The sequence below is a fragment of the Amorphotheca resinae genome (genome assembly GCF_003019875.1).
Source record: "Amorphotheca resinae ATCC 22711 unplaced genomic scaffold M430scaffold_11, whole genome shotgun sequence".
NCBI lineage: Eukaryota > Fungi > Ascomycota > Leotiomycetes > Helotiales > Amorphothecaceae > Amorphotheca > Amorphotheca resinae.
The window spans coordinates 991520-1010816 of record NW_020194481.1 but is presented as its reverse complement, the minus strand read 5'-3'; the positions used below and the strand labels follow the sequence as shown (position 1 = coordinate 1010816).

Sequence of the window (19297 nt, the reverse complement as noted above, 5' to 3'; positions counted from 1 at the left end):
GAATAAATGGAGATAATCTACTGACCAGGAGCACCCATAGGCACTGGACGGGCTCTGGGATTATTCGCCCTCCGTCGCTCATCGTCTTTCAGGACAGCCTCCGAAACTTGAATTTTCAGATCTTCTTCAGAATATTCCGGATGCTCTGCCCGAATTCTTTCAAGCGCATCCTTTTCCGCTTTCCGGACATCGTCATCGTGCCGCTGCTGAGTGCTCTCAAATAATGGGCAATTTCCCACCCTACCACCTCTTTGTGGGTCGTTGAAATGGTCATAGTTGCAGGACTTGGAGCAAATGTAACACTGAACATTGAAGCATCCGTTCCTTGTACAGGTCATCTTATTGCATCCTTCCTCTTTAACAAATGGTGTCCCGCATTTGTTGCATTTGCGAATCAAAGCTTCGGACATTGCCTCCTCAATCTGTCGTCGGATTGACAATCCATTGTCTTTGGCGTTCTCCTCACAGCTCTTTGGAATGTGAGATTCAAGCTTGCAAAGGCGGCAGCTAATCCTTTCGCAATCAGGGGCTTGGCACCTAAATTCCTTGTCAATCTCAACCGGCGGATACTCCGCGGCAAATGGGCAGAAAGGGCAACTAGCAAGGTTTTCGATGCCTGCCATGCGCAGATTTGCTTCTTGTTCGCTACGCTCCAGCGCAATAGCCAATTTCTCGTCCAAGAAGTGTGAGCTTTTGAAAATTAGTATAGAAAAATAATCTACCCTTTCATTTGAGTCTTACCGCTGTTCTTGTGAAAATCCCGAGGCGCAGCCGTCAGTTGACATGCAGACAAGCTGGTACTTAGATTGGCCAATCGCTGTTTCTGCATTCTGTCTGGCGCAATCCCTGCAAAACCAATGCAATGCCTCTTCATTGTTGCAATGAACCATTCGATTGAGAGGGTACTCGCCAAAGCAACAGCCGCAATCTGCTATCGTACCCTCAGCTTGGGCCTTCAGTAGATTAGCTTCCTCTTCAAGTTCTAGTCGGCGCTCCTCCTCACGATCCGCATCGGCCTTTTTTCGAACTCTTCTAGCTGCTTGCAATTCTTGAAGAATCTCGATATGTTCCCTATCATATATGCTTCCGGGAATGGGCCTTCCGTCAAGGAGAATCTTCAAACGGGCCTCTTGGTACTCTTCCGACATCTTCCTCTTGACTTTTAGTTTGTTATACGGAGGGTTCTGTGGATCAAACGTTCTGTGGGCCTGTTCAAGAACCCGATACGTCGGGAACAGACGAAACCCATCTTGATACAAGCACGTATCAATGAAAGTCATGGGGGTTTCTGGAAACTCCAGAGACAAAATATGACGTCTGTGACGAGTTAGTAGGGCTCACATTACCGTGCCAACAAAATACATCCAGGTATATGAAACTCCCCAGCCTTGAATATCAGGGCTGTATAGTACGCTCATCTAATGGAAGTAGCCGGAGCTGGGTGATCAAGGTACATTTCTTCAACATGGCATACCCTTGTAAACAGATGGTTCAAGGACGTAATTGGAATGCGGATCCGGAAGCCGAATCACCGTGACACTTCAAAAACGGAGATTAAAGAATGAACTTACATCCAAGGTCGGACGCCATCAGCTTTCACCGGTATTACGCGGTCTGCAGAAGAATACTTGCGGGTTAACTCCTCTTCCTCATCGAGATCCCTCTTTCTTTTTAGTGTCTTCTGAGAATCTTTTGCTTTTGGGTATGGCACTTCACTCTCCAAGATATGGTTGATAAGCTGGTCGGAGTGTTTGGAGAGTTTGTCATAGAGACCCGAGACAAAATCGCGGCAGATATCAGGGAAGATCGTCACAACCATATCAACACAAGCGATCTTGGTCTCCATCATGGCTGGAAGCTGGTGGATATCCTGCGGGTTCGGGGAAGGTGAGTTGTCAGCTCGGGGAATTCGTGTTGCTTGGGCTCGGTGTTCCTCCATAACGCCAGCCGATTTATGCCGAGTATGTTCGGCATCCAAGGCGGCAAACCCGTCGAACTCGTCGAGGCCTTCGAGTTGGTCAAAATCGCCAAAGTCATCCATGCCGTCAAATTCTCTCCATTTTACTCGACGATCCGGCCTGGGCGCTCTCAGGGCAGGGCGATTTGGCGCAAGTTGAGCGAGAGGGGCCACGTTCTGCTCAGGCCGTCCAAGATCTGGCGGTCTGGGATGGGCCAGAGCTGGCTCAGCCTCGTCGTCAGAAATCTCAATAAAGTCGGCCGCAGGGATGTTCTTCTGGCCGGGAACATGGTGAGCAGGGCTCATTGCGTCGGGAGGGGGAGGCCGCGGTGGTGCGTCGCGTGGATCAGGTCGTCCCTTGGGATGACGGCTGTTGAAGAAAGGGAGATGGAAGAGGTTTCGTCTGGACTTGTTCTCGGCCTTGCGGTGTGACCTTAGAGGGTTCCGTAGTTTGCAGTTGACACTTCCCATATTGAGTCTCAGTTCGGAATTCAAAGCACAGGTGCAGAAGGAACGGCGGGGAACAAAACAGACACGCACTGGCGCGCAAAGAAAGTGAAGGCAATGCTGCGAGGGGGGAAGGGAGAAAGAAGCAAGCAACCGAATTCATGTTCTACGAGGACAGCAGATGGTGCGAAGCGATAGATCGAGAACAGGCGAGCGGGAAAGAGGGGCGCGGAATGACAGTGAATAGATACAGAAAGTGAATTGGTTAGGGTTTACCACGGTTATGCATTTGGCAGCCGATGTCCTAGATCCCTCGGGCGGTAGTGAGCCATGTCTTGGGATGGGCGAATGGGTGAAGCAATCCATGGGACGAGGCTGTTAACTGTAGATAGTACGTCGTCGTCGTCTCAGGTTGTTGAGAATGATTCGTGTATCTAATCACCACGTGAACTTAGTCATGGCTTGTCATGGGCTCGCACCGTGCTGCAACCAGCTCCGACTTGAATGGTCCGGTCTGCCCTAAGGACTCCCTAAGACACAACCTGGTTGATCATCTGGATGCTCCGCAGGACTACTAGTATTCAACGCGAGTGGTTCAAGTGGTTACCATCGGCTCTGGCCCGCCTGTCGAACCCCAGATATCCCAGATTCTCTACCGCCCAGACCCCACCTGGCCCACACCGCTAGGGCTCTAACGGCAGGAGTCTTGCTTATATTAGAACTGGGGAGAAATGGTTACAGCCTTTCCTTCTGGCGGATCTACCAGTACCACAGGAAGCCTAAGTAATAAGTATCGCCCTCTCCTTGCGTCTGCTGTGCCCATTCGTCATGAATTGCCCCCTGTGATCGAATTGCATCCCGCTCCCCTTTCTATATCTTCAAACTCACACCCTTAGACTCTACCTGCTGGACCTCAGACTAGATCCACAATCCACAAGCATTGGCATATTCAGGAACACTCTGCTAGATTCGAGGCGCCACGAGGTACTATAGAAAAGAAGGACACCAATCATACACCAAGCACAAACTACACAGGAATCTACATCTCCCAGCAGCCAAGATGGGTTCTACCTTACCCACCAGCGATTTGCTCCCTTCCGCCAGCTCCCCCTCCCTACATCTAACGCATCCCACACCCCTCGAACGCACTGCAACCTGGACCCTCAACTCACGCAACTGGGGGGGAGCCCTCGGACTCGAATCCTACATCGAGCGGGAAACTTATCTCATGAACGTGCCCCTCGCTCGCGATGGTGGCATCACCCACTGGATCCTGACTTCCTCCTCGGCGCCTCCCAGTTCGCGCCCCATATTGGCATCTTGCGAGTCACTCCGCAAGCCCGCTTTGGTGCGTACTCCTGAAGGAGAAATAAAAGAGCTGATCACGCATGGGATCGGGAGTGTATTCTGCGATCCTCAATACAGGGGGAGAGGGTACGCAAGCCGCATGCTGAAGGAGCTGGGTAAAGAACTCAAGACGTGGCAGGTGGGCGAGGGGAAAGAGTGTTTATTCTCGATATTGTATTCGGATATTGGGAAGAAGTACTATGCAGGGCTTGGGTGGGCGGCGTTCCCTTCAACCCATATCGCCTTTCCTCCCTCCTCCTCGTCCTCCCCCAAAACAGGCAATATTGCAACCCCTCTCACATACCCAGACCTGCCCTCCCTGTGCGCCCTGGACGAGAAATACATCCGGGACGAACTGGCCAATGCGAAAGGTGGAAAAGTTCAAGTCGCCCTGCTCCCCAATTATGATACCATGCAGTGGCACCACCACCGCGAAGATTTCGTGACGAAAAAGCTCTTCGGCCACTCCCCGACTGTCAAAGGTGCCATTGCCGGCTCCCCAGGTTCTCGTGTGTGGGCCATCTGGACGCGGAATTTCTACGGGCCCCTGGATAGCCAATCCTCGCACAACACGTTCCACATCCTACGAGTCGTGATCGAGGATAAATCCGCTTCTGCAGCAGCTGCAAACGTAGGGAAATTGAGATCTATCATTGAAAGGGCGCAAGACGAAGCGAGGGAGTGGAAACTGGGGCATGTGGAGATGTGGAATCCAACGCCTTATGCTAAAGGTCTGATAGAAAAGTTGGGCATAGAGTACAAAGAAGTTGATAGGGAGGAGGAGAGCATTGCTAGTCTGATGTGGTATGGTGCGGGTAACGGCGGAACGGATGAGATTGAGTGGGTTGCCAATGAGAAGTTTGGTTGGTGTTAGTGAGTTGACAGCTGCTACTTGCCTCTAGGAATGGACAACGGGCATGAAGCTTCGCTTCCTTTGATAATGATGCAAGCGGATAGCTGAGAGGGTAACTCCCAAGACGGTTCCCAGACCACGGCATCCCAACAGAGAAAACGGAAAGCCAGGCTTTCTAATGCACCTAATCCTCCCCCCACCGAAAAGAGACTGCTATACTTAAGCACTAGACTCCTCTCTTCCATATCCCTCGATAGCGCAAGTACTGGTCTTGCTACTTCGTTTGCTCCTGAGTAATTGACATGCCCCCTGTTCTGTTTGCATTTCACATCCACAAGAACAGCCTAATGACGGAGAATGTTGACTGACAAGGAGTTTTGTTGCACATCGCACCCATGATCTCACTTTCTCTGGATAATTGGGAACTGGCTCCTTCCTTGTACTGACTGGTGCGATAATAACAGATTTTGTTGCACATCGCACCCATAATCTCACTTTCTCTTAATACTTGAGAACTTAAAAAGGTAAGGTACCTTACTTAGCCTCTTAAAGTACATCCTGCTATATTAAGTTTTGTTGCACATCGCACCCAGCTTCTCACCTTCTCTGGATAAGGTAGTTGACAAAGGTCCCTTGACGTACCAATACGGTAACAACAAACTTTGTTGCACATCGCACTCGTCCTTCTCCCTCGCTCTTATCGTATGACCCCCATTGCACTTCACCTTGAAGCCCAATTACTGCAGCCGTCATCCCCTCTCGTGGTTATCAAGTCCCCTCTGCATTCAGCACTTATAGCATATTGCTAGGGGACCAGAAAAGTCTCCTTACGAAGCTTTGAAATCACCCTCCCCTGATTTTGGGAGGCTTTCGCGGGTCGAGGAGCATAGTTCTGTTGACTTCAGCATGATAGTACCAGTCTGTGTCCTTTTCGTATGGTAATATCACTGCATACTCGTGTGCCGAAGGAAAGAAAAATCGCAGTTACATTCAAGGCAAGAAGTTTGGAGGCCCGGTTGTGTAGTCCCGCGTGTCTCTCGTCGACCCTCATACCGAGGATTGACATAATGCCAGGCATTGTCAGGCAGGGCAGGGCTTGGTCAATCTAGATGGTCTGGGGCCATATGGCCAGTGCCGTATACTTCTGAATCTTACGTGACTCAATTTTTGATGTTGAACTATCCAACGCCGGCTGTCCGTCGATGTTTCGTACATTATATTATACAGCAAGAACTCTTGCCCACACTTGAGGTGCAACTACATTCGGTGCCACTGAAGCTATTTGCATCATGACTCGGCCCAGTTTTGTGTGGTAGGCGGCACACTCTCTAAACCCAGCGCGAAGGTTCTACTCTAGTCAGTCATCTACGGCTGTGACCATCTCCCTCTGCCACCTTTCGTGCATCACCTTCCATCATTTCATGGTCTTGTCTATAAGTCGTAGCAGTATCGTCCACTGGGGTATTGCTCTCCGAAGCTTTCCGGAAATTTGCGTTTCAAAAAGCCTAGCTTGATAGCCCGATCTCTCCGTATAGACAATATACCGGATAGCCAATGTTTCACATATATCGTGTCGCTTCATTCATTTCTTCTTCTCCATCCTGCTCTTAGCGAACTTCTCGTGCCATTTGTTAACCTTCGGCGGGACTTTCTCTGCAGTCTCCGGCTCCTGAAGGATCAATTCAATTGTATCTTCAATCTTTGCAATTGAACATAGTGACGGCTGGGGAATAAAAGTTGTAGGATCGTCCGTCTCTGTTGGGGTCGTTGACGAAGGCTTGAGGAGCATGATTGGATTTGATGTGTTCTTTTGCCGCATCTGGTAGGTCTTGGTACCTGCATTAAGGAGAGCATAGGCTGGGGTTGTGGGCGAAGGCGAGGAGGAAGTTATGTTAAGGCTGAAGGGTGTGTCAGTTGGGATTCAAGCGGAGGGTCGCATAAGTTGGGCACACACGTCGGTGGATTGTCTGACTCGAGGAGGGCCAAGAGCTCGGGAGGCAGCTCAATAAGCTTGAAGGCTTGTTGGTGGTGACTTGCTGCGAAAGGAATATCGACCGAGTATTGAGACGGCATGTCGGTAGTGTTTTGCCGTGATCATGAATTGTGCACAACGGGAAGTGATGGGTCGGTCAGGCGCGGAAGAATTTATAAGATTTATTTATATCCTGTACTTTATTTACCATCGCTTGGAAGCAGCCAATCAACGCGTCAGCCTGGTCTGGCCCTGCGAAACCGCCGCGCCCGCGCCAAACACAGAGATAGGGCACAGCTGAGTTGACGCTCTTTTAGTATTTTAGTACGGAGCAGGAAGAGCCAATCCTTCGTCTTGCTGCTGCCGTCTGCTGGTGCCGTCAATCAAGGGTTGTCAATATTACGAAAGCCTGAAGTAAGGGGCAAAGCCGCAAAGGAGGCGCTGGGCGCATCGACAACAACACAACACGGCTGAGGCTGAGGAAACACAACCGCGTCCCTTTCCATGACGTCCATGCGGACAGATGTTCCCCGTTCCCCATCCCACGACCTCGATACTGCTGCACACAACCCCCAGCGACACGGGATACGACGCCCACAATTGATTCCCATCGTCGAGGCGACTTCGCGATGAGGGAGGCCCATTGACCGACCCGGACTAAGCCATCACCTTCGCACGACTCGCAAGTGCGCCCCATCAGCACAATGGTTCGGGTCACGCACGAGTTGGCTTTGTCGCAAGACGAGGTCACTCTTTACTACACCACTGATGCTTACCTGGCAAACCTGCCCGTCTTTATCTTCCATGGCGCGTCTACGACGACCAATTCGACGCTCAACAGCTCTCGCATCCAGGTACACATCTTTACTGCAGCAAGCTTTAAGAGCTATCCTCGAATCACCGTTTCCCCGCAGTCTCCGTTCTATCAGTCGGTCAATTATCTCCCGCGCGACCGACAAGGAGACGAGATATGCCGAGGGATCGCGTTTGGGCTGTTGAAGTATTTCAGCGACCTCTCGGAGGTTGTCAAGAGCAGCTTGATCCTTCAATCCGCGAATTCTCGAGGTAAACGACCGGGATCAGCTCCGGTCCTCTTCGGCGAGCAGCATGCGGCAGACCTCGCGGCTTCTATGGTCAGGGTGGAAAACATTGGGGACGTCATACAGGATATCGAGGCCGCTTTGCGCCCTCAGAACATCAGTCATGTGGACGTCGACCTGGTCCTACCTCCAGGATCAATATCCCCTTTTCAAGAGGATGTTGACGAGGATATGGATGATGAAGAAATTGCGGATCCTACGTTGAAACAGTATGGCTCATATGCTTCTCTGGTCAAGCTCTTTGGCGAGGTTACGTTTCTTCCAACTTCCAGGCTACGTCGCGCTCCTTCAAGGCCTACTTCAATCAATAGAACTAAATCTTTTCTGAAGGACCAGAAAATGTCGTTGCGTCGCGAGATGGGCGAATTGGTAGATACTGAAGAACGCTATGTGATCAAGATGCATGAATTGGTCAATAACATTGCTGATGACTACCGAACCAAAGCCAAAAATCGCGCATTTGGAAGTTTCAGTCCTTCAGAGCAAGATTTACAGAAGCTCTTTCCTCGATCTCTCGACAAGATTTTAGAGGTCAATTCGGGTTTTCTTGCCGCGATCCGGAAAGTCATGGACGATACCGAAGAGGATGCTATGCGGGACCTCGAAGCACCTGTTGTTAGTTCTACTGGGTCTCGTTATGGAGGATCTGGACGGCTCAAAGACCCGACTGGGGCACTTGCGTTTGCAAAAGTGTTGCTTGAATGGTTCCCTCAGTTCTCGGACTGCTACCAAGAGTATATACGCGCTAGCCAGGACTTTCCGCAAATTATCACCACGTTCCTGAAGCAACAGTCAAGCTTCTCCCAACGCGTACAGCAAACTGGGGAACAGCGCCTTCGCTCAGCAGTGATTGAACCTGTTCAGAGACTACCTCGGTACAGTCTTTTCATTGACAACATTGTCAACTGCCTCCCCGTTACTCACCCGGCTCTTCGCTCTATGCTCAAAGCCCGAGATATCATCACCTCCATCTGCTCTCTCGATCAACCTGAAACCGACAAGCCACAAGTGACTAATCGACTTCGGAATATTATCGAGTCGTGGCCGTCGTCCCTAAATCCCAAGGGCCGTCTGATCACAGCCGTTGACATTCTCGAGCTCCCAGCTCCATACCACCTTGGTACTTCAACAACATCTGAATTTCCGCAAGAGGGCATGTTCCTCCTTTTTGCTGACTGCCTTGTGATTCTGAAAAAGGCTCGAAATTGCAGCCTTTCAGCTCGAGGTCTTATGGCTGAGATAGACAAACCCTCAGCAGCAACCATGATGGCATCCGTGACAGCTGCTGCCGGGGGACAGAAGCATGTCTATGAACTATCGTTCGCTGGTTGGCATGTACTCGGTGATATTCGGTTCACTATTTCAGATGATGCCCGAAGTATCTGGGTGACTTCTTTGCATGATCTAAGGGGTGCAGCCACAATCCGAGAACGAAATATGTCTGCCACGGTGCGGTCATTTCTTCTGCAAGGTGCATATGAAGGAAAGGCGTTAAAATTGACCGAGGAGGTCACCAAAGCTAAGGTGGAGGGAAGATTCTCCGAGACTGAACGTGAGACTGATAAGTGGAGCTTTCGGTCAATGAAAGTGGCAGCTGCTACCATAAATTTTCACACTGCCGTTTTTGAGGAAGGAATCGATACTTTGATAGAAGGTCGAAAGGAACCAGCACCTATTCGCATAGTTGTGGATCATGACAAAGGCACCAAGGGCGCACCAGTCGGTCATTATGGTGTTGATATAGTTGCCAACGTCACTGCTCTCGCGGGTGGTACCAAGTACAGATTAGAGATCGATGGCCTTCACGATATGGTGTTCGTTGACGACTTGGCCGTAGAACATATTTTACCTATTTTCACCAAAAGAGGTATGTAATGTCCCATAGGTTTTGAAAACCTGCTTGCTAAGAAATACTAGTTTCCGACCTTCTTCTTGCCCATAACAATTCGAGCAATCCTGCCTTGACGGCACCATTAACTTCGTTTTACACAAAGATCCTCAAGTCCATACGTGTGATGGTTGAGGGTGATAGGTCAAAATCATTTAGACCTCCTTCGCCTGCCAAGATGCTTTCTAGCTTTCTTAGCTCAGGGTTTAGTAGTTCGACCACGTCTTTTGGTACCCCTGGATCCGTATCAAAACATTCTCGAACTCCATTATTGGGCGATATCCCTACCATGCAACCGATAACCCGAACGAACAGCAATAAATCAACGCACTCGATTCCGGATTTCGACGGGAGGAGCAGTGTTCGTGCGGCAGCTGATGACAACCGCCCCGAAAACCCTCTCGTGCGCCTAGAACAGACCTTCACTGGTTATATTGCCGCTCTCCAGTCCAGGAAGGGCGATATCGTTGCCAGAGTATTGAGGAATCGGGGAACTGCGGACGAGCTATCCATAAATGCCCTTTATAACACCTTCATCGAACATCCTTTCGATACCCGGGCAGCCTCCGAAGTATCTGTTGATATTATTTTTGTTGCCTTTGAAAAATTCCTACGAATGGCATGGAAGGACCAGATGGGTCAGGTTATGCCATTGCAGACATTAGACGCGTTACAGGAGAGATCTTTGAGGCTATTCCAGGGCGACTTCGCAGATTATGTCCGAATGATCTTTGGAGAGATGGCACCCCAGAATAGGAGGGCGTTTGTTGCTATCATTAAATTATTAGCTGACCTTCTTGATGGTTGTGGCAATGATGGCGACCGAGGTGCCTTGACCGTTTCATTTGCGGAGCTTCTAGTGATTGATGGCCAGCCCCACGACTATATCAATCTACTGGATCGTATGGTTGAGGACTCAGATCGATTATTCGACGATATGGGGCCTGGAGCTCTGACTGCTTCTGGTGGAACTAGCAACTCAACATATGGATCTATTTCTGGGAATCGCTCTGCCCCTGGATCTATAACGTCAAACGCATCTTCCCTAAGGAGGAGATTCGCGGATACAATACTCCGACAGAACGGCCATAAGGGAGATTCGGACTCACGCCCATCTGTGTGGCGAACATTGAGCAAGACGACTCGGAGTGTTGCTATTGGAGAACAGATAAACTCATCGAACCTGTCGAAGGACTCCCTGAGTCGGTCAAAATCCATCGACTATCCTCACAGGCGGCCGGCATCCCGCGACAGACCAACAATATTGGGCACATTCGATGATCGACGACCTTCAACATCGATTGAGCAACCATCCAGGCTCGGCACTATCGGTGGTTCCCCCCCTCAAGGGAAGGATGGTACAGAAAAGTCACCCAAGAAGAAACGCCGGAGCTCGCTTTCCGATCTTAAGTCTTTGATGGCAGTTGCGACCCTCGGAAGCTCTCCAGTTTCAGCATCGCCCCAGCCCAGCCAAAATGCAAGATTCGGTTCGCCAAGGACTCCATCCCCAAGCAAACTGCCAATTGCCGGTGGATTGTTGGATAGGAATGGCTCTCCAATGTATCGTACTGGCACACCAAACCAGAAGGAAAATACCCCGTTGGGTTCAGCGTTTCGAGGAAACCTGACAGAGCGACCGCAAAATATCATGACAACGCCAGATACTGTCATCGTTAAAGACCTTTCGTCGATGTACAAGGGCCACCACAAATCCCACTCGATGACATCGAATATCCCAACATTGAGAGGCGTCCCAGCGCCCTCAACACCCAGACCCAGCTCAATCCCTCAGAGATCTCCTCAAAAACTACGCCTGCAAAGCCCACAGAAGCTCCGAGAACGCCTCCAGAATGAGGCTAAAGCCATTAGTGAAGCTGAGGCATCCCTGCAAAACGAGCTCTCTAAAATCGGTGAAGAAATGGCCAAGCTCAACACTGCCTCCTCTGTCAGGCCGGAAGACCTTCAGAGGCTATCCAATAAAATGAAGGCGCTTGAATCTCGCATCCCCGAATCAATTAAAGAGCTGACGATGCAAAACGAGCAGATAAAGCTGGACTTGGAGAAATCGTTGCAAGCGTCAGAGTTTAAGATAAAGGGACTAGATCAGTTGTTCAAGGAAAGCAGCGCAGAGAACGAACTGCTGTACGAGAAATTCAATGGAGAATTGGGAAAGATCGTCAAGGCGTTGAAGGGCAAGGGTAAAGACGACAAGGAGGAACTTGTGGCGAAGTTGAAGGAGAGTGGTGAGGAGACGGCAAGAGTTAAGAAAGAAAATGCGAGATTGAGGAGGGAGATTCTAACACTGAGGACACTACTGAAGGGGAATGAATAAATACGGCTGTGGGGATCATCTGGTGCAGCGATTATGGGTCTGGGCTTTCGACGGTGACACGCATTGGTGTTGGGCGTAAGGTCGTTCAAACACGTATGGAAACATGGGATGAGTGGACTTGCTGTACATTATTATATGGCTGTATGAAAAAAAGAGAATGCGACTTATGAATACAAGACCGTTTGGTTGCGGAGTGGACGTTCTCGATTCTTGCGACGCCACTGACGGACTCAACCCAAGCCTCTTATCAGTCTACCATTATACTAAGCAGCTCTCGGAGACATCAAAGGTTAGAATACCTTGTTGGTTATCCTGCTTACCACCCGCGTAGATTAAGGCAATATATACCAGTCCAGAAAGACAAAGCAACGCCCTCCCAGAAGCCATTCCAATCACCACGTTCATCAACTTATAAGTATACCTACCGTATTCCAGAATCCTTTCCTAAAATCTCGACGAAGAATCCCAATCTCTGTGTTGTCTAATAGACCTGTCTAGACACCTCTTTTCTATTCTCGTTCTTAGGTAGGATAAGAAATCTAGGAGCCACCCCTTTCCCCACCCATTTACCCCGGCGGCGGCCCCGCGGGGCGTCGGCGGGCGCGAAAAATGAAAGTTTGATACAGTACACTCGTAATTTATTTAATTCATTCATAATTAGAGATATTAGGGCTATAAATTATAGGGATTATAAAAAAGTTATTGCTGAACCCTAAATATGAATATCAAATCAAGTTTTTCTTTAAGTCGGCGTTCAAATAAGAATCTCACTGCGTGGACGACTCCTGCAGGTCATCATCATATGACGGCTGCCCCTCGGCTAAATGCGCTCTCTAAAAAGCCTCCCAAAATATAAAGAAGTGGAACAAAAAAAAAGAAGGCAGAAAAGCAAACATCAGAAAAATGGCAAAAAAAAAGCAAAAAAGGAAGTTTGGATGATATGTTGATTAGGTCGTACCCGGGCTCGAACCGGGGATTCGGGAAATCATGATTCTGATATGTCAAAATCCCACGTGCTAACCGCTACACTATACAACCTTAACTTCTTGAGTTGTTGTTGTACCAGGGTTTCTTATATTTGTATATAACCGAGGATCGATACTTTGGACGTGGGAACATCAACGACCAGCGATATCGCTCTTCTCTCGATACATCAAGGAGATCTAATCTGATTTATATTGGATCCGTTTTGTTCTTAATGGTTTCACATATTATATATAGAGTTTGCATGGGTGGGAAGTGTAGTTTATTTGTATTTCTAGGCACTGTCTGAAATTCCTGGTCTATTTATCTAAATCTCACTTAGAGATCGGCTTCCTGTACAACATCCCACCACCTCCGGCCTACACACAGTCAGTCCGGTCAATCTATGTCTTCCGGTGCAGGAGGGTAGCAGCCGCCTGATACGGTCAGTTTTGCTTTCAAGGAAAGAGGGGAAGCTTACCTGGTGGTTCGGGAAGATCAGAGTATCAGCAATGACCACATTCTCCCTCCGGCCTGCAGCGAAAACGATCACCTCCGCAATATCCTCGGGGGTGAGAGGCTCGCAGCCACTGGATACATCAGCATAGATCTAGAAAAAGCTGCCAGGGAACTTACGCGTAGACAGCATCCGCCTTTGACTTGTCGCCGTAGAATCTGACGATGGAGAATTCCTATTGAGGCTCAGCAGCGGCCCACCATATATTGTGACTCCAAACTCACCGTTTCGACCTGTCCCGGGTCAATCTCGATGATCCTAATTCTTGTAGAGATCAATTCCTTCCTCAAGGCATCAGTGAAGGCCTTGACCGCAGCTTTCGTCGCACAATAGATGCTTCCTCCCGGGTATGGCTCTCTCCCCGCAATACTGCCAATGTTGATGATATCCCCCGCACCACCATCTGGCCTCTTCTTGAAGATTGGGAGGATCGCCTGGGTCATGTTAACGAGCCCCGTCACATTCGTCGCGAATTGAATGTTCATATCCTCGGCCGCGATGTCTGGCGCTCTGGCAACACCCTTCACAAGGCCCCTACACAAGTGAATCAATCAGCACGGCGTTCGCCCCTCCCGAAGCCCAGGGAGCAACCTACGCATTGTTGACCAAGATATCAATGTCCCTCCACTCCTCGGGCAGATTGCCCACGAAGCTGCTGACCTCCTCCGGCTTGCTGACGTCCAGCTTGTACGGCAGCACCTTGACGCCGTCGCCAACCTCCTTCTGGATCTGCGCCGCGACCTCCTTCAGTGTGTCGATGCGCCGCGCCGTCAGGATCAGCCGCAGGTTCTTGGGCGACGTGCGCGCGAACTCGACCGCTGTGCTCCTCCCGATTCCCGAGGAGGCCCCAGTGATGACGATCGTCTTGCCTTCGAGGCGCTTGCCCATTGCTGTGGTGGCCATGGTGCGGATGAGTGGGCGGGTGGGTGTACGTGCGCGAGTGAGTGCGGTCAGAGTGCGGATGGATTGCAGAGATTTGTACACGAATGGCATATATACGTGAGCGTGTTGAGGACTGATATAGGTGAAAGGTGGGAGGATTGGAAGAGTGGAGGCCTTCTATCTGCTTATATTATAATTATGGATTGCTGCTGTCCGTATTACCTACGCAGCGTATATCCAGTGAACCCCGCACTCTTATTCCCGATAAGCGGAGTCTATAACCGATGATCCCTTTCCGTGGAAATAGGGGAAGCATATATATTATATCTACATGTCCTTACTACCTGCCTTATATTATCATGATTACTTTTCCCCATCGCCGAGTGAGCCTCTAGTATGGACTTGTGTCGTGCTATCTTTCTATCTTATCTTTACGGCTGCAGTACTTACAGTAGTCTGTGAGTATTGCCCGTGCATGCTTCTAAGAGGAGAGTGACAATGATTTTCCGTCTTATTTATATCTGCTCTTCCTAGGTTCTATTGCTGTGATCTCTCTTTCACTCTCCCTTCAATTTATTTTGTATTGATCCAGTTGGCCATCACTACCTATACAGTCGTTTGAAGATCGTTGCTCACGTGATCACATTCCAACGACCCCTCAAGAATCCCTTCTCTTCCTTCCAGCAAGATGCACTTCGACACCATTAGGTACAGTATCCAAAAAACTCCCAGAATAGGATCGAAGATCTTTGAAGTACTCACTGCTGAAAATGGAATTCCTTTACCTCCCTCTGTTCGAGCATCGGACTTGGGATAGAGGCATTCGACCTCAGAGAGATGTCCTGGTGTCTCTTTATCCTATACGTTTTCAGCATATAGTTGTCTATCCTGGTGTGCAAGTGCCATAAAGGTTTTCTTTTGAGTCGTGAACAATGTTGCTAGATATCCAACCCGGAATGGGGAATGGCCGAGAGCAACAAAGGGCTCGATGCATCCGGGCCTTCGATGGGCTCAAAGGGCACATTCCTGACCTTGTTCACGCCGAGGATATCTAGTTAGTAACCGCCACCCTTCTCCTCGTTTCTTCCCCAATGTAGGAATTTATAAGGCCGCGATTCTTCAATAATTTCAAGTCCAATCAAGCTCTGTGTTGACTTTCGATGTCGGGAAGAAACCCTTTCGGCTCCTCGGCCCCTGGTGGTGGTGGTGGGGGGAGCTCTTTCAATGACCCTTCTGGGGGTCAAGATGAGGACCCGGAAAGCCAGTACCCGGATCCAACTAATACAAGTCGACTTAACCAACCATACTTCAATAATCAGGGACAACGACCACAACTAGGAGGATTCGGAGGGCAGCTAGGAGTTGGGTCCAACCAACCCACCTCTAGCCCCAATCTATATGTGAATCCTGCCAATCTAACAACCCCAGCAGCACCACAACAACCACAATATGGCCTGCCGCCACGAGCCGCTCCTCAATATGGTTCCGGGGCAGGCAACCCATATGAATCTAGTTTTGGAACAGGAAATCCATCCCAATCCGGTTTTGGAACAGGAAACCCATCCCAATATGGTACCGGGGCAGGGCAACCGTCCCCGTACGATTGGGGGCCAACAGACCTGCAGCAGTATCAGCCCCCTATCAGGCGAAGGAGCCCACCATACAGGAGTCCTTATGCCAACAACGATGACGAGCAGTACCAGCAGTACCGGCAGACACTAGACAATGAATGGGATGCCCGCTCCCGGGCTACCAGCCAGCCTCAAGGCTTTGGCCTTGGTCAAGGTCTGGGCCAGCCTCGGGGTCCGCAACTATCTATGCAGTTGCGACCACGGAGAAGAGGGCCCGCGGGAGGCCAAGGTGGAGATGCTTCTGAACCTTCTTTTGGCCCTGGTATCGATGGCCAGAGAGTCCCTACCCATTTAGCTCATTTCTATAATATGATACCTGCCCGTCTCCGCACTAGAGAGTACTGGATGAACCTAGTACAGAGTGCCGAAAATAACGCGGGTCTTAACTCTCAGCAGTGGATCAACATGACCATACAACGACTGGCAGATCCCTCGACGAACGTCCAGGAGCTTCTCGGTTTCGTAGACCTATCACAAGAGTGGAGGAATTTTCTTATGGACAGCAGCGTATTTTTTTCGAATAGCATCACCCCGGAAGTTTGGGCCAACATGATAAAACATTTATATACTTGTACACCGGGAGAATGGTACGGACATGTTAGTGGTATCCTGGCGCGCCGAGCATCAGGGGAAGAGCCTAACGCCCCTCTCACGATGTTTACGCCGCCCACTGCTGGATTTGGACGGTTTCGGTCAGCGGCCCAACCTCCTCAGAACTATGAGGGCTGGGATATGACCAAGAAACCATTCACTGGGAGATGGGACCAACATCCAGAATTTTGGGGAGACTTTGTTGACGACGGCCCGCGAAGGCCGAATGAGACCCCAAGTCAAACTGAGCGTCGAATCAGGTGGTCACGATCAAATATGGGGATTGAGAGACGGCCAAGACCGGGACTTCCCCAGATTGCCCCGGTCACAGATCCAGGTAGACGAGCACAGATATTAGAGGAACGTAGGATCCATAGCCAAGCTCTCAGACGGGAAAATGACGCAAACCTTCGAAAGCACAATCGGATGATGGACGAGAGCAACAGGAACTTTAATACGGCATATCGTGATGACTGGAGAAAGAAGCAGAAGGAGAGACGGGCCAGAAATGCCCAGAGACGAGACGAGGCGTATAATTGGAGAGCGTTCTTTTACAGACAGATAAACCGTCCAGTGCCACCGAAACCAGAACCCCCGGAGGATAGCGACGACGATTTCCTCTTTGACGTAGATCCACCAAGAAGGCCAAAAGCAGACGCCGCGGAAGAGGACTACAGCGGAGGTGAGGAAGAACAAGAAGAAGGAGAGAAAGGGCGGAACAGGGAGCCCTATCGATGCTCTCAATGCGCAAAGGATCGCAAACCTTGCTCATACAGGAACAAGCGGTTCCCATGCGACAGATGTGTAACTATAGGTGAGCAGGATTCTTGCTCCTCCTCAAAGCCTGGAAAAGCGAGGTCAGGCAAGAAGAAGAACGATCCACCACCACATCGCCTTCGAGGCCCATTCATTCCATCGTTCGTCACACCGCCCAGGCCAGAAGATTTGCCTGAGCACGTACCTTTTGACCCTCAACGTCGGGGGCAGCCATCGATTGATGACCCATCGACTAGAGTGGGTACGAAGAGAAAAAGTCCAGGCGAGGATTATGATGAGGATTATGATGAGGAAATGGAGGACGCCCAACCAAGCATGAACATGATGTACCCGCCAGCAAGAGCGCAGGCAAGGGAACAGAGAGACTTTATGGGCACATATAGCAACAGGCCCACCGGGGGTTTCACTGCAGGCCCTACTGGCTTTAACATCGGTAGCTCCCCCTACGAGTTTATCACCGAGGACCTCAACGACCTATATGAAAGTCGCAGAGTTCTGGGTGGACTTTCCTACGTTGTACCACTTGACTTTGCGGATCTAGAGGAGGCGCTTCAGCGGCAAGACTCTCGACTCTTGGAGCTTGACCCATCATACGAACGTATACTCACAGTTCGAGATGCCGAGGCGTATGCCGCTGCAGTGGCACTGCGAAATGCGGCGGGGGCAATATTAAACACAACAGAGGAAGAACCTCCACAAGCGACCGACCCTGAGACGGGGGTTCCACAACAAACAACAGCAGATCCGATGGAGTCGGACATGCCTAGTCCACATGCAGATCTGACGGCAATTCTGGAGGGGACCCGGATGCCAGATACGGAACAACAGAACCAAGACTGGCCGGGGATGCCACTATGGCAGCAACACACGGCCGACCAGGAGCTACAGAACGCAAACGATGCTTTCAGAGCCGGCCCGATGAGTCAATACGAATCGCCTGCTCAAGATCCTAACGATGTTAACGATGTGCCTTTCAATTGGGAGGACACGGATTTTGATGATTACTTGAACTACGCAAACAGCAACGCTAGTTAGGACTGCCAGTGTTCCGAATGTCCAGAGCAGTATGTCCGCTAATTATCCTTTCGCAGAAGAGCGGGAGGAACGGGATCAAGAAGAGCAGGATGAAGAAGAGTAACCAGATCCGCCAGCAACAGCCGTCAAAACTCCACAGGCTACATATACACCGCTCCAGTTATCTGACCAAAAATATATTTAGGGATCGCATAGGAAACGTCAGAATACAGTCAGCGGGGAGGGGAATATCACAGCTGGAAATGCGTGGATAATCAGCCCTGCTAGGACTGTCACCAAAGCACAACCTCCTGCAACGCTTGTTATCATAAGGAAGTCAACGGGACAAAAGTGGCCAGATTCCAATCAGCTTTGTAACGAACATGATCTAAAAGCAAGGAAATCCGTCTCGAGGGGGCTACAACACATGGCATTAGCCAACCCTCCTCAAGATCTTTGACGCTGCAAATATGGAACGACCCACACAAATGGAAGAGGAGGAGCATAATAGCGACGTATCGATTATCCTTGGCATTTCTTCCTTTCCTCAACCACCACCACAGCATAGCATAGCTAGGTCTGCATTGGTGTAAAGGTAGATTTAGAATCTTGGAGTTTCGGGAAAACACAGGCCAGGTGCTTTTGATTTTGACAAGGATAAGCGGGATAGATGGATGATAGCATTAATCAATCAACTTTTTGGATTTACAGAACTTTTTCTTTCATGATTAATACCAGAGAAGTGTATGTGAAATACAAAACGAGAGAATGAAAATAATTCGAGCGTGCCACGCACGCAAACCGGCTAAGGAGCGTGATGGATACCTAGGTATCAAGACCAGGGGGTGGATATCCGCCAAGTCTGGGGTAGGTATGAAACCCGGTCGTTACCAGATCTGTTAGATGGACTTGTGTGCAACTTTTCAGCAAAACGGAACTTCGAGCCTGGAATTTCTTCCCCGGATTCGCATTCGCATTCGCAAGAACCCCCCGCTAAGCGGGTCAGTCAGTAGCACAACTCGCGCT

At 50.0% G+C, this 19297-nt stretch overlaps 6 protein-coding genes across 6 annotated transcripts; 3 read left to right on the top strand and 3 right to left on the bottom strand.

Annotated features, from left to right (window-relative positions):
• Window positions 1-17: 17 nt before the first annotated feature.
• M430DRAFT_108274 (hypothetical protein) lies at window positions 18-1846 on the bottom strand (the record flags this gene model as incomplete). Its single annotated transcript, XM_024861199.1, has 3 exons — window positions 18-690; window positions 742-1317; window positions 1572-1846. The coding sequence occupies 3 exons, from the start codon at window positions 1844-1846 to the stop codon at window positions 18-20; spliced, it is 1524 nt and encodes a 507-aa protein (XP_024718031.1).
• A 1618-nt stretch (window positions 1847-3464) lies between these two features.
• Window positions 3465-4625, top strand: M430DRAFT_53397 (hypothetical protein; the record flags this gene model as incomplete). The annotated part of the gene is made up of 1 exon (XM_024868377.1): window positions 3465-4625. The coding sequence occupies one exon, from the start codon at window positions 3465-3467 to the stop codon at window positions 4623-4625; it is 1161 nt and encodes a 386-aa protein (XP_024718030.1).
• A 1132-nt stretch (window positions 4626-5757) lies between these two features.
• On the bottom strand, window positions 5758-6703 carry M430DRAFT_44978 (hypothetical protein). The gene is made up of 2 exons (XM_024867734.1): window positions 6559-6703; window positions 5758-6502 (listed from the first exon to the last, which is right to left on the bottom strand). The coding sequence occupies exons 1-2, from the start codon at window positions 6675-6677 to the stop codon at window positions 6187-6189; spliced, it is 435 nt and encodes a 144-aa protein (XP_024718029.1). The 5' UTR covers window positions 6678-6703; the 3' UTR covers window positions 5758-6186.
• A 318-nt stretch (window positions 6704-7021) lies between these two features.
• M430DRAFT_146132 (hypothetical protein) lies at window positions 7022-12088 on the top strand. Its single transcript, XM_024862991.1, has 2 exons — window positions 7022-9543; window positions 9594-12088. The coding sequence occupies exons 1-2, from the start codon at window positions 7281-7283 to the stop codon at window positions 11894-11896; spliced, it is 4566 nt and encodes a 1521-aa protein (XP_024718028.1). The 5' UTR covers window positions 7022-7280; the 3' UTR covers window positions 11897-12088.
• Window positions 12089-13263: 1175 nt separating this feature from the next.
• On the bottom strand, window positions 13264-14279 carry M430DRAFT_53390 (hypothetical protein; the record flags this gene model as incomplete). The annotated part of the gene is made up of 5 exons (XM_024868376.1): window positions 13264-13296; window positions 13341-13449; window positions 13496-13551; window positions 13601-13910; window positions 13972-14279. 5 exons carry the CDS (start codon window positions 14277-14279, stop codon window positions 13264-13266), a joined length of 816 nt encoding a protein of 271 aa, XP_024718027.1.
• Window positions 14280-15418: 1139 nt separating this feature from the next.
• Window positions 15419-18395, top strand: M430DRAFT_22187 (hypothetical protein; the record flags this gene model as incomplete). The annotated part of the gene is made up of 2 exons (XM_024864650.1): window positions 15419-18287; window positions 18349-18395. The coding sequence occupies 2 exons, from the start codon at window positions 15419-15421 to the stop codon at window positions 18393-18395; spliced, it is 2916 nt and encodes a 971-aa protein (XP_024718026.1).
• Between the last annotated feature and the right edge of the window lie 902 nt (window positions 18396-19297).